General features: G+C 36.4%; 1 protein-coding gene across 1 annotated transcript in view; it reads right to left on the bottom strand.

The window, feature by feature from the left end:
- Positions 1-15,246, bottom strand: part of LOC115216168 (laminin subunit alpha) — a 94,352-nt gene that overhangs the window by 34,998 nt on the left and 44,108 nt on the right. Inside the window, exons 17-19 of the mRNA XM_029785366.2 lie at positions 12,159-12,490; positions 9,792-9,876; positions 7,245-7,259 (exon numbers count right to left, since the gene is read on the bottom strand). Coding sequence (XP_029641226.1) covers positions 7,245-7,259; positions 9,792-9,876; positions 12,159-12,490 — 432 coding nt within the window. The remainder of the gene's footprint in view (positions 1-7,244; positions 7,260-9,791; positions 9,877-12,158; positions 12,491-15,246) is intronic.

Raw genomic sequence — 15,246 nt, forward strand, 5'->3', positions numbered from 1 at the left:
TTAATCTGTTGAGCAGTATATTACTGGTCATGGCATATAACAGACCATAATGTCTGAAAAGTTGCGAATATTGTCAAGTGCAAAGTCAGCACGACACAAATGACGACATGTTGACAACTCATTGTAAGACATGGGTAGTAATATACTGTGCAACACTATCAATATATATCTATATATACATATATATATATGAATGTTTGTAGGTATATATCTCCCTTTTGGAATAGTGTATCATGAAGCACACACACAAAGCCACAAATAACAGTATCCAAATAATGGGCCGAACCTACCCCCCCACCAACTTTGATGGAAAAAGTCAAAGGTCTTTGATGTTTTCCATCAAAGATGTATTTTTTAGTTTAGTGTGAGCATGCTATTGGTTGTGGCTTTGTGTGTGTGCTTTGAGAGATGCTATTCCAAACAGGGATTATTCCATTTTCTCTTGAAAGATTATAGAGTTCTTGTGGTTTCAACAATATATACAGATATGTGTGTGTGTGTGTATATATATGATAGATAGATAGGAAAGGTAAAAAAGAGGGTAGAGAATAGGTGTCTGAAGCAATATTTATATATATATAAGTAGATAAATAACAAGAGAGAAATCAGCAACTGAATCAAAAGCAAAGATTTGAGAGCAACACACTGAAAAGTAAATTCTATGAAAATCAAATGGAAAAGTGAGGCAAGGTAAAAGAAAAAGAACTGTTGCTTAAGAAGTGAATAAACCAAAGTTGGATTACACAAAAAAGGAAGAAATAATTACCTGAGAAAGAATTTAGCAGAATAACAAGGAAATTAGAAAAGGAGGTTTTTTTTTTGTTTTAAATTTCATAAAAGAGAGGGGTTTGGATTACAGTATGAAGCATGTAACTAAACTTAATTCAATGTTATATATTTAATGATTTCTGTTATTGATTTGTGGTGACACTGTCTTCAGTGTTTAATTCATTTATATAGGTATTGGGATTTATTTTAATATATCTTGTAAGGTCTCAGGTTCATTATCTTGGGCAAGTGTTTTCCACTGTGGCTTCAGGTTGACGAAAGTCTTGTGAGAGAATTTGGTAGATGGAAATTAAAGAAGCTCATCATATATACATTCATACATGTGTGTGAGAGAGAGAGAGAGAGAGAGAATCAGCCCTCTGTAGGTTACGATAATAAGGGTTGCAGTTGGTTCAATCAACAGACCACCCTGCAAATGGCTGAGCACTCTACAGATGTGTACACTTAACATGGCTTTCTGGGAGATTCAGCATGACACAGAATGTGACAAGGCTGGCCCCATATGAATTACAGGTACTACTCATTTTTGCTAGCTAAGTGAACTTGAGCAATGTGAAATAAAGTGTCGTGCTGAAGGATAAAAAGCACTGTCAGAAATGGAACTTACAACCTTATGACCGTGAGATGAATATCCTAGCGACTAAGCCATGCATCTTCATGTTACCGTGTGTAAATATCTTTGTCTTGACATCATGTAATGGTTGCAAATGAGTATCACTGCTATACAAGCAATGTTCATTTCCAGACTTCCATGAAAAATATATCTGGCTTTTAGAGTATGTTACCCTGCTTGGAAACAGGTGAAGGATGGCAACAGGAAAGGTACCCAGGCATAGAAAACCATCTCTCATGGAAGCGTCATCCAACCAAAGTACAAATATATGGGAAATTACCACCTGTATCATCTCTTGTGAAAGGTAAAAAAATCCAGTTTGCTGGACATTGTTGTAGAGCTGAAAACGAGGTAATTTCTACTTTTCTCCTCTGGAAGCCATCTGCTCGTGATACCAGAGGGCGCACACTCTCCTACCCTGATGTAATCTCCAGGGATACAGGCATCCAGCAACAGGACCGCCGTAATGCTATAATGGACTGTGAAGTCTGGCATAACATAGTAAATTCCATTGTCTCGACTACGGTCGAACAATGATGAATGATGATGAGAAAACCTGCCTCAACAAATTCCATCTAACGCATGCAAGCATGGAAAAGTGGACTTTATATGATGATGATCACATAAAAACCATTGGTGATGGTGTCATGTACAAAGCACCTAGTACACTTTGTGGAATGGTTGGCATTAGAAAGGGCATCCAGCCTTTGAAACCAAGTCAAAACAGACTACGGAACCTGGTGTGACCCCTGGCCTTGTCAGTTCCTGTCAAGCCATCCAACTCATACATGAGGATGTTAAATGTTGTTGTTGATGGTGATATATATATATATATATATATATATCACTGTGATCACCGTGACTGACCAGGCTATCAGATGTTGCTACACATCGCTGGTCACAATGTGCTTCGCATTGTTTTCGTCTTCAAATGACGCCACCCCACTGGCTAAGTGAGCAGGCCAACAGAAGAAAGAGTGAGAGAAAGTTGTGGTGAAAGAGTACAGCAGGGATCGCCACCACCCCCTGCCAGAGCCTTGTGGAGCTCTAGGTGTTTTCACTCAATAAACACTCACAACACCCCGTCTGGGAATTGAAACCGCGATCCTACAACTGCGAGTCCGCTGCCCTAACCACTATGCCTCCACTATATATATATATATATATATATATAAAGAGAGAGAGAGGAAGAACCAAAGGATTTCTTCAAAATTCTTATAAATTCTCCCACAAGGTGCTGATCAACCAAAAGCTATCACTGAAGATCTGTGGGTCAAGTGGTGTTCAACGGGATCAAAACTAAATCTGTTTAGTTGTCACACTTCTTAAGCAGAAAGGTTTAATGAGAGGAAAATCTTACCAAAACCCATTTTTCAAGTTCTCAAATTATGGTGAGGAGGAAAAAACCTCAACTTTGGAGATGCTGCAGTTAGAATGAATGTAGCAAAATACTTGCAACTAAGTGTATTCTACAAAAGGTTCCAAAGGGTACCCAGGTGGTGCTGATGTTAAACTTCTTGACAGAATATATCTACCACCCAAACACAGAGACAGATCAGCTGTCAGGATTCCGCACAATTTCCATCAGCCAATTTCACTCAAAATACTTGAGTTGATGTAAAACCACTGTAGAAGACATTTATTCATATCCGTATCACTAGGTATTAGAGTATATGATAACTGAATATCATCGCCATCATCATTGTCATCATTATCATTGTTTTAACATCCACTTTTTCATGCTTGCATGGGTTGGATGGAATTTGTTGAGGGAGATTTTATATAGCTGGATGCTCTTCCTATCATTTAACCCATACCTGTTTCCAGGCAAGGTAATATTCTCCCATGGCCAGACATGTTTCCCACAGAAGATTGGAAATGAAACAACATTACATGCATGACGGTACTACTTGTTTACAGCCATCATGTGATGTCAAGAGAAGGGTCCACATAAACACACATACATGTTATTTGTTATGCAGATGAATGTAGATAGCTCCATAAAGAAGTGCTGATCACTCAAATTGGATGGAACTTGTGAAAGAGGGAGACCCATGAAGACATGGAACGAAGTACTGAAGGATAATCTCAGGACACAGAATCTTACTGAGATGACAAAGGGTATCAGGCACCTTGCTCTATTCAAGAAGACATGACCTGATGAAGAGGATTGGCCTGCAAGAGCTCTGTGCCAGTGCCATGTAAAAAGCACCTATACCTATTTCTTTATTGCCCATAGAGGGGACAAACAAGGACAGACAAAGGGATTAAGTCGATTATATCAACCCCAGTGCGTAATTGGTACATATTTAATCGACCCCGAAAGGATGAAAGGCAAAGTCGACCGTGGCGGAATTTGAACTAAGAATGTAGCGGCAGACGAAATACCTATTTCTTTACTGTCCACAAGGGGCTACACACAGAGGCGACAAACAAGGACAGACAAAGGGATTAAATCGATTACATAAACTCCAGTGCGTAACTGGTACTTATTTAATCAACCCCGAAAGGATGAAAGGCAAAGTCAACCTTGGCGGAATTTGAACTCAGAACGTAGCAACAGATGAAATACCGCTAAGCATTTCGCCCAGCGTGCTAACATTTCTGCCAGCTCACCACCTTAAAAGCACCTGTACCAGCACCAAGTAAAAAGTACCTGTGCTGGTTCCATGTAATAGCACCCATGCAGGCACTCATACCAAATAGTGCAACATAGACAATACCCAGCATACTCTGTAAAGTGGTTGGCATTAGGAAGGGCATCCAGCAGAAGAAGCCAAACCAAATCAGACTGGAATCTCATACAGTTCTCCTACTTGTCAGTTCTGGTCAAGCTGTCCAACCCATGACAACATAAAAAAGGGTCATTAAAGGATGAGGATGATATGGTAGAATCTCCCGTGGAAGACGATGTATGAGTGTTTAGCTTTTTCCAAACAACCTGCACAAATGATTTGTTTATAGTGATCAAATATTCGTGCTGCATGTTAGCTACCTCTCTCCACCAAATCGATGTTGTCTGAACAGGGGCACAGTACACCATGAGTCAGGTGTCAAAGTTATTGGAGAACAACATGAGATGAAGTGTTTTGCTCAAGAACACAATGCACCATCCAGTCTAGGAATTGAAATCAAGATCTCGCGATCGTGAGTCCAACACCCTAACCACTAAGCCATGTGCCCTCATATATACATGAGAGGCTTTCAGTTTCCGTCAAAGAAATCCACTCTCAAAGCTTTTATCAGTCTTGGGCTATAGAAGAAGACATTTGCCTAAGATGTCACACAGTAGCACTGAATCCAACATCATGTGGCTGGGAAGCAAGATTCTTCATGACAGCAGTTTTTGATGGGTTTTATAGCATTTGTAATTCTTTGGGGAACTTATGCTTAGCACTGCAAATGGATTAAATAACTCCAGCTACTTACATCATCATCATCATTTAATGTCCACTTTTCCATGCTTGCATGGGTCAGACAGAATTTGTTGAGGCAGATTTTCTTTCTGTTACCAATCCACCCTGTTTCCAAGTAAGGTAAGATTCCCTATGTTTAGATGTGTTTTTCTCAGAAGATTGGAGATGAGGGATGTCACTTGCATGATGGTGACATATATTTACAACCATCACAGGAAATCAAGGTGAGGAGAAACTAACATGCAAACACACACACACACACACATGTACAAAGGGCTTTTTTCAGTTTTTGTCAACCAAATCCACTCAAAAAGCTTTAGACAGACTAAGGTTTATAGTAGAAGACACCCTCCCAAGGTGTCACACAAGGAAGTTGAACCTGAAACCACGTGGTTTGGAAGTAAACTTTTTACCACACATCCATGCCTGCACCTTTATAGTTTAAAATCTACTGAGTAAGGGGAAGTCTTTTTTATATTTTTTTGCTTTTACTTGTTTCAATTATTTGATTGTTGCTATACTGGTGCACTGCTTTGAAGGGTTTTAGTCAAACAAATTAACCCCAGGACTTATTTTTTAAGCCCAGAACTTATTCTATCGGTCTCTTTTGCTGAATCGCTAAGTTATGGGGATGTAAACACACCAACAACAGCTATCAAGCAGTGAAGGGTGGGGTCAAACACAGACACATAAATATATATAACTTATAAATAAGAGCAAACGAAAAAATTTCTAATGCCAAATATGCCGAAAATTGGATATATTGTCCATTACCATATAATTTTTTACAATACGCATGCTACTCGAAAAAAAAGCCGACAGAAATTTCTTAAAAATTCCATTATTACCATATCGGACCGATTTCAGGGTTAGTTCGTGAGAACCCTGAAATCGGTCCGATATGGTAATAATGGAATTTTTTAGAAATTTCTGTCGGCTTTTTTTTTTTTTTTTTCGAGTAGCATGCGTATTGTGAAAAATTATATGGTAATGGACAATATGTCCAATTTTCGGCATATTTGGCATTAGAAATTTTTTCGTTTGCCCTTATTTATAAGTTGTTTATAATTTTAACCTTTAAAGGTATTTTTTAATATGCTGGCCATTGATAAAATTTTTTTCAAAAAAAATTTTATCCTACATTAAATATAAACATATATATATATATATATATTATATATATAATATATATATATAAGTTCAGCAAAATTTAGATTCAGATGAATATGGTTAAAGGCACCAGAATTTTGTATGGTATTATCCATATAAATCAAATGGGGTGATAAAAATCCAAATAAGCAACAAGGATATCCAAGGTAGTGTAGTACAATTGTTTCATACCACTTCATATATCTATCCTCTTTGTAATGTTGGCAAATGAAATAAGTATAAGAATGTGCATTGTCCGTTTAATTGAAAAATTCTATATGTGGCTGAAGATTGCTCAACATTTTAAAACTGATGTAATACTTACAGTGTTTAATAAAATGAGGTGGCATGAAACAATTGTACTACACTACCTTGGATATCCTTTTTATTTATTTGGATTATATATATATATGTATATATATATATATATATATATATATATATATATATATATATATATATATATATATATATATAATATATATATATATATGACAGGCTTCTTTCAGTTTTTGTCTACCAAATCTACTCACAAGGCTTTGGTCACTAAGTCTTGATGATCCACACTGTCATGATTATTTCTTGATTGTGTACCAAAGTGAAAAAGAAAAACCCCAGAATTTTTAGAAATTTTAAACAAAGAGCGTGTGAAGCAACAGTGCAGAGCTGCAATAATGGCAAAGAAGAAAACAGGTCTGAAAAGTAGGCAGCCCATTTTACCACTGACAAGTTGGGGTGAGCCAAGGTAAAGGGGTTGAGAGAAATGGAAAGGAATAAGATAGAAACAAAGAGAGATGGAGAGAGATAGAGAGAGAGAGAGAGAGAGAGAGAGACAGGCAGACAGAGGTAGACAGATGGGTAGCTACAAAGATAGGGAGAAAGAGATGGACAGATGGGTGGAAAGAGGGATAGATATATAGGTAGGTAGGTAGATAAATAGATAGATAGATATAGATAGATAGATAGATAGATAGATAGATAGATAGATAGATAGATAGATAGATAGATAGATAGATAGATAGATAGACTAATAGATAAACTAATAGATAAAAAGCTAGATAAATACATAGGTAGATGAATAGAGATAGGGAGAGAGATGGAGAAACAGCAACCATCTATCTAGCTGCCTATCAATTCAGCTAGCTAGCTAGCTAGCAAGACTGATAGATCAAGCAATAGATAGGTAGTAGACAGACAGATAGCTGGCTAGACACTAGATAGATGTAATTAGGCAACACCTAAACCAATATGGTGAGGGAAAAAACCAAAACACTCACTTTTGAATTAAAATACTGCAATGGAGAAAAACAAGAAAAGTAAAATCATTAATAAAATGGATGAATGTTCCTTTGTTTACAGTAATATTAATACAAATAGCATTAAAGAATGGCTAGAAAACATACATAAAAGTGTAGTGGTGATGGTGGTGGGGTGGAGAGATAGTGATGTTATGACAGTGGCAATGATGGTGGTAGTGATAACAGCAGTGATGGTGTTGAGGGCTGTGATGGTGATAATGAAAGTGGTAGAGATGACTGTTGTGATGGTTATGGTGGTGGTGTGTATGATGGTAGTGGTTATGGTGGTGGTTGTGGTGATGGTTATGATGATGGTGGTTGTGATTATATGATGGTGGTGATTTTGAGAATGAAACAACAACAGCCTTAACACGATGCTGCCAGTTTTTTAGCATTACCTTTTCATGCTGCCGAAGACTGGGTCTTTATAGGCAGACTTGTAGTTTCATTGTTTACATTAGCATCAGCAGGACAGACACAACTTCGCATTTCACTTGCTTTACCACCCCCACCCCCGACCTTCTTGAACATCTTCATCTTGATCCAATATGTCTCCAGTCTGCGGATACCTTCACCCCTCTCTTCTATCAGTGATGGAGGTTCTGTAAAGTGTCATGGGCACTGCTCTCCCTTCCACCAATATTGTTGTCCCTGTAAAATGTTATGCATGCTGACCTCCATCCTACTTGTGTGAAAACGAGCATAGGCATGGATTGAATGCAAGACTACATAATTGCAAAGCAAAAATTTTAACCTTATAGCTAAATCTATGTTCAACATCATGGGTGGAAAAAAATGGTCCAACCCATGGAAGACAACCATAACCATAATTAAAAGAAAGACCTCCTTCGGTTATGAATGACCATGGGACTGCAACTAGAAAGTTACTCTCCAAGGCACAAATCTGGGCATGGTTATTTATGGAAGACCAGCGGTTGCCCATGTATACCAACCTTCTCTCTCCATGCCACCAATGTTATCCAAGGAAAAAGCAAAGGCCAATACAGCTTGACATCAGTGATGCTGCAACTCATTTCTACAGCTGAGTGAACTGGGGCAATGTGAAATAAAGTGTCTTACTCAAGGACAACACATAGCCCAGTCTAGGAATCAAACCCACTACCTTATGATTGTGAACCCAACGCTCTAACCACTGAGTCATGTGCCTTCATAACCATAATTACTATCATCGTTATCATTATCATCACCATCATCATTACTTCATCATCATCATCAACACTATCATTATGACCATCATCAATTCCACCTTCATCATCATGATATTCATCACTACCATTATTGTCATCATCGTCATCAATACCATCACCACCATCATAATAATCAATACCATCGTTTTCATTGTTGTCATCCAGCGCATTGTTTCTATTATCACCATCAATGTCTATCTTTAATACAAAAAAAATCAGTTTGAATCATGTTTGCTTGCAATGTTACTCAGCCAAACTGGCACATAATGGGAAAATACTTTGAATTACCCTGAAATGTTAATACGAACGGTATGAAACAAGTTTTGCGTAAATTGGTAAAGTGGTTTTCGAGATATTAGAGATTTTGGGGGTATAAATACCCAAAATGGTGCATAATGGGAAATTTTCTGCATATAATCTTCATCCTGAAAGAGAAGTAACTCTTATCTTTCTATTAGACAGTGAGTCGACAACCAAAAATACGATTTTTTTTACAGCAAATGTTTCTATTTTTGCTTTTGTTAAACACAATATTTTAATCATTTAGAAATATTTCAAAAATATAAGTTGCTTGTAGAGTAAGTATTTATATTTTAGCTTCCTTTAAACAGATGATATTTTGATTTTTAAAAAATTATTTTCAAGTGAATACCATTTCTTTGGCATATTTAAAAAATATTCTAAAGTGAAAATGACTTTAAAAATAAGGTAAAAATTTCATAAATGTGTAGTCTAGTTATTAATAATTTTTTTATGTTTATTATCCAATATTTGGATATACCTGTAATACAGTATGTGATTTCTCATTCATTATTTCATGGGAATGATGTAGAAAGCAAAGAAACCCAGTGATATCTCATTTCTGATAGAACTGACTCCACAGAATATGCTGACATTTGTCTGCTTAAAAATGAACATCTGAAAATAATGGTTATTGGCATCTTTGTCATTGTTGCTGCAGCGGCAGTAGTGTAGTGATTCTTGCAGACATTAGTGTTCTTAAAGGATACAAAGTAACAAATGAGAAGTCACATGCTTAATTACAGATTTGTTTAAATACTGAATAATGAATATTAAAACAATCTTAAAAACAGTGTTAATTATAAAGACGGTGATAACAGAAAACAAGCTGGAGAGTGATGATGATGGGGAATAATTATGGGGTGATGATGATAATGATGGCAATTTTACAATTAGACACTGTATAATAAGAACAGGGAAATAAAAAAAAAAACAGAAATAATAATTGCTTATTTGGTATTCCTGTTTGATGTGGGGCAGGTTTGGGAACATGAAAAATTATTAAAGGTGTCCTTACTTTGGAGGTAGTACTGTATATCCACCAACATAGAACTCGTTTACTGACAGCCTGTTCATATTTCCAGGAGAATTCCCAGTATAAACTGAAAAAAGATGGACATTTCGGTTATAACACTTTTGATAACCTGCCTGAAACCACTCCTGATTCTGTGATTTCCTGTTTTAGAAGTGAACTAAATTAAAATCTGTCATCAAAAATTCTACGTTAATTTATGTTCCAAACATCAGCTTAATGGTGACAAAGTTATTTTACTAAATTCTTCATTATTTTAAAATAAATTGAAATAAAGGCAGTGTATTTTAGAAATGTGTTAATAAAAAGGTTAAAGCGATCACGCCAACATGAAAAAAGATCTTAAATGATAATGATGATCATGGTGTGTGTGTGTGTGTGTGTGTGTATCATCATTCTTGATGATATGTACGTATGTATGTATCTTCATTAGTAGTTCATATATCCGAAAAAGAAGCACACTCTAAAACATTATGGCTAGTCATAAAATGACCATTGGTTTTGCATCTATAAAGTGCTTAGCAGTATAGGTGACTCACCAAACTCAAATGGCTGAAGGCGCATATAAGGGTGCATGGCCTAGTGGTTAAGGTGTTGCACTTGCAATCATGAAATTGTGGTTTCAATTCCTAGACTGGTCGGTGTGTTGTGTTCTTGAGCAAAACACTTCATCTCATGTTGCTTTGTGATCACTTTGACACCTGACATATGGCACAACATGTTCAGGCAATGTCAATCTGATGGAGGGATTGAGCTAATGTGCAGCATAAATATTTGATCACAAAAAACAATCATCTGTATAGCTTGATCAAAAGAAATTGCAGAATCCTCATCCATTATCTTAAGACAGGAGAATCCACAACAATATATATATATATATATAATATATATATATATATATATATATATAATATATATATATATAAAAACGGTATGGACGATTTGTTTTGGAGTCTCGCAATACCATGTACGACTATGAGGATTTACTTTCCCAATGATACTCGGTTTTTTTCTCAAACTTTTTCTCAAACCTGTTATAATGTGATACATGTCTTTGGTGTGGTAATTGTACGCGGCTGAAGAAGGCTCTTGATCCACCTGTTATATCAATTATGCATTGATATAAGTTGTTCAATAAAGCCCGAAACATATGTATCGCAAAATCCTTTGCATCCTGTTTTTCTTTTGATACATATATACATATATATATATATATATATCTGTAAATGTAATATGTGACAATTATTCTGTAGCCATGATAAAACTCCGAGTTTCGGATGCTGAGGTGGAAATCCATGCTGCCATCTCTTCAGTTATCTGACCATTGGAAAAACGCTATGAAAAATTACCATTATACAAAGGGAAATTACTGTGTGATTGACCGTTATTAAGACAAAAGAGCTATTCGAATGACCGCTAAGTAAGGGAGTAAAAAGTTCATAGTATTCGCATAAGTGCGCCTGTTCATGCCTACACATTTACAGATTAATTCCTCTATTTACATAATATCTAGGTCTCTTTCTTTCTTTTGTTATATTACCGTTTTTATCAATAAATATATATATGTATATATATATATATATATATATTATATATATATATATATATATATATATACATATATATATATATATAGATACATATATATACACACACACAGTAATCCCTTGACTATTGCAGGTGTTACGTTCCAAAAACACCCGTGATAGGTGAAAAAAAATATCAGTGAAGTAGAAACAGTACTGTACTGAATATTTTCTTTATTATTTTTATAATTTGTATATATTTAGTTTATTAAAAATGCAAAACCACACCGTGGAAGAATCGACATAAGCTTGAATAATAAACCGTGATAGGTGAACCACGATATGATAAGGGATTACTGTATATACACACACACAAATTACAAACACTCTGACTCTCAGAAATGCAATTAACTAGTTCTTGACTCATGGGAGTCTTGTAACCAATAATCTGATTCTTCATCAATCGTAAGATAAAATAAGTAGACTGTAACCCTTTCAAATTCAAATTACTTTCTCAAAACTAATATTTATTTGCATTGTTTTAAATGATCATGCACTGTCTCAGCTTTGAGTTTTCAATGATGCAATTGTGTATTTTTAGAATGACATTGTAGGGTAGGTGTGAAAGGCAAAAATCTAGCTGATCTGAAGGTAAAACAGCCTGATATGGCTAGTTTAAATGCTAAAATGTTAATTCTGCTAAAATGATTTTTAATGAATATCTCGGATCTTACCTAGGCTAAAAGTTGAAATTCAGAGAAAGAAAAAAAGAAAGATGGATGGATGGATGGAGAGAGACATAGAGAGAGAAAGCATTTATACTTACGCACTGAATCACATTTTATCAAACCCTGCTGTTTTCTCCTGCTGACCTTTACACTGTGCCATTTTCCATCATTAAAAGTGTTGTTAGTTCTCAGAACAAGACGTCCACTACCTAATTCATACTGGTAGACCAGGTGACCATCTTCAAGGTGAAGTGAAGCAAAATCAGTCTCACTGTTATGATACATCAACATCAACAAGCCATTTGGTTTAGAGGTTTTAAATTCCATTGATATTGCAAATCTAGATGAAAAAGTTGGCTGAACTTTCAGTTTGGCATAACTTCTCCCATCAAAGCGATAACCATCGTTTACAGTAGTTGCAGATACTTTTCTGCAGGAATACAAAATAGAAAAGAATGTAAATAGATTAATGACAAAAATGCAAGGTTTTCAGTTGAATTGAGTTTAAGTCTCAGTTTAAGGTCACAACACAATTTTTTCAGCACATTAAATCCTCCTCCTCATCAACAACAGCCACATTTTCATGCTTGTATGGATCAGACAGAATTTGTTAAAACAAATTTTCTATAGCCTCCAACTCTCACTTGATTCCAAGCAAGACAATGGCCAAATATGGCCAAATATGCTTTCCTTGGAAGACTGGAAATGAACAATAATGCAGGTATGACAGAGTTGCTCACTTACAATCATCACATGAAGTCAAGACAAGGGCACACGCACACACACACGATAGGCTTCTTTCAGTTTCTATTTACCAAATGATAATATTCTGTATATTATTATAAAGAATATTATTATTATTCTGTATAATAATAATAATAATCTCGTGGCCTATACCAGGGGCGTAACCAGCCCACTTATGCATACCTTTTCCTTCTTTGGACACTAAACTCTGCTTGCAAAGACCTATTGAGGCAAGTGAAATCAAAATCAAATTCGACAACTGGCATCCGTGCTAGCAGGGTGCAAAGAGCACCATATGAGTGTGATCGTTGACAGAGTGGCTAACAGGCTTCTGTGCCAGTGGCACATAAAAGGCACCATTCAAGTGTGATCGTTACCAACATTGCCTTACTGGCACTTGTGCCCCATGCTAGTAGGGTGCTAAAAGCACCATCCAAGTGTGATAGTTGCCAAAGCGGCTAACTGGCTTCCGTGCCAGTGGCATGTATAAAAAGATTCAAGTGAGGTCATTGCCACTACCACCTGACTAGCCCCCATGCTGGTGGCATGTAAAAGCACCCACTACACTCTCTGAGTGGTTGGCATTAGGAAGAGCATCCAGCTGTAGAAACTCTGTCAGATCAAGATTGGAGCCTGGTGCAGCCATCTGGTTCGCCAGCCCTCAGTCAAATCGTCCAACCCCTGCTAGCATGGAAAGCAGACGTTAAACGATGAGTATTATTATTATTATTATATAATATTACTATTATTACACAGAAAGTGGTGAACTGGCAGAGTGTTTACCACATCAGACAAAATGCTTAGTGATATTCATTCCTACTCTTTATATTCCAAGCTTAGATTCTGCCATAGTCAACTTATCTTTTCATCCATAAAATAAAGTGGTTCTAGGGTAATTGATACCAGGACAGCTCATACCTGGACAATTGATATCTAGGACAACTGATAACAAGTATAACATGAAAAAGATAAAATTTTGAAAGAAATTTTGTATGTGTGTGGTGTGTGTGTGGTGTGTGTGTGTGTATATGTGGGTGCATGTGTGTGTGTGTTTGTGTGCACGTAGTTGTGTATTTTTGTGTGTGCATGTGGTCTGTGTATGTATGTGTGTGTGTGGTGTATGTATGAGTGTGTATTTGTGTGTGTGTGTGTGTGTGTGGTATGTGTGTGTGTGTGGTATTTATTTGTATGTAGTATGTATTTGTGTGTATCATGTGTGCGTATGGATGTATGTGTGTGTGTGTGTGCATGTATATGTGATGTGTATTTGTGTGCATGTGGTATGTGTGTATGTGGTGTGTGTATGTATGTGGTGTGTGTGTGTGTGAGTATGTAATATGTGTATGTATGGTGCATATTTGCGTGCGTATTTGTGTGTGTGTATTTGTGTGTATGTGTGTGCATGTGGTCTGTGTATGTATGTGTGTGTGTGGTGTATGTATGAGTGTGTATTTGTGTGTGTGTGTGTGTGTGTGGTATGTGTGTGTGTGTGGTATTTATTTGTATGTAGTATGTATTTGTGTGTATCATGTGTGCGTATGGATGTATGTGTGTGTGTGTGTGCATGTATATGTGATGTGTATTTGTGTGCATGTGGTATGTGTGTATGTGGTGTGTGTATGTATGTGGTGTGTGTGTGTGTGAGTATGTAATATGTGTATGTATGGTGCATATTTGCGTGCGTATTTGTGTGTGTGTATTTGTGTGTATGTGTGTGTGGTGTGTATTTGTGTGTGTGTGTATGTGTGTGTGTGTATTTGTGTGTGTGTGTCTGTGTGGTATGCATATATGTGGTGTGTGCAATTATTTTATTCTTACTTGATTTTTCTTTCAAAACTAAATCTTTATCACTTTATACCTGTTATGAGTTGTCCTGTTATCAATTGTCCAGGTATGAGTTGTTTGATATGAGATGCCCAGGAATGAGTTGTCCTGGTATCAGTTGCCCTGACACGAAATAAAGTACCAATAAAGTACTGGGATTGATGGTATTCACTAACTCCCTCCCCTGAAAACTGCTAGTCTTGCGCCAAAATATGAAACTATTATTATTGTCATTATTATTATCATTGTCGTTGTCGTTGTCATTATCATTATCCTCCTCCTCCTTCTCCTTCTTCTTCTTCTTATTATTATTATTATTATCATTGTTATTATTATCATTATTATTATTGAGTGAGAGAGCCATGCATGCCATCGAAATGACACTGGGATAAAATATACGAAGTCCAGCATACCCATTATGACTACCCGTCCGATAAGGGTACACCAGGCACATGGATCACAACCATATGTGTGCAACATGGTGTTCTCATATCAAGATAAACAGGGCATGATCTTGCAGGTTGGGCCCAGTTAGAATTTTCTTCAGGTTGAGTAGCCCAACCTGCTCAAAAGGTTCTGAATAAGAGTTGTTTAAGGATGTTGAACAAAACAACCATG

Source organism: Octopus sinensis, linkage group LG10, assembly GCF_006345805.1.
Source record: "Octopus sinensis linkage group LG10, ASM634580v1, whole genome shotgun sequence".
Lineage (NCBI taxonomy): Eukaryota > Metazoa > Mollusca > Cephalopoda > Octopoda > Octopodidae > Octopus > Octopus sinensis.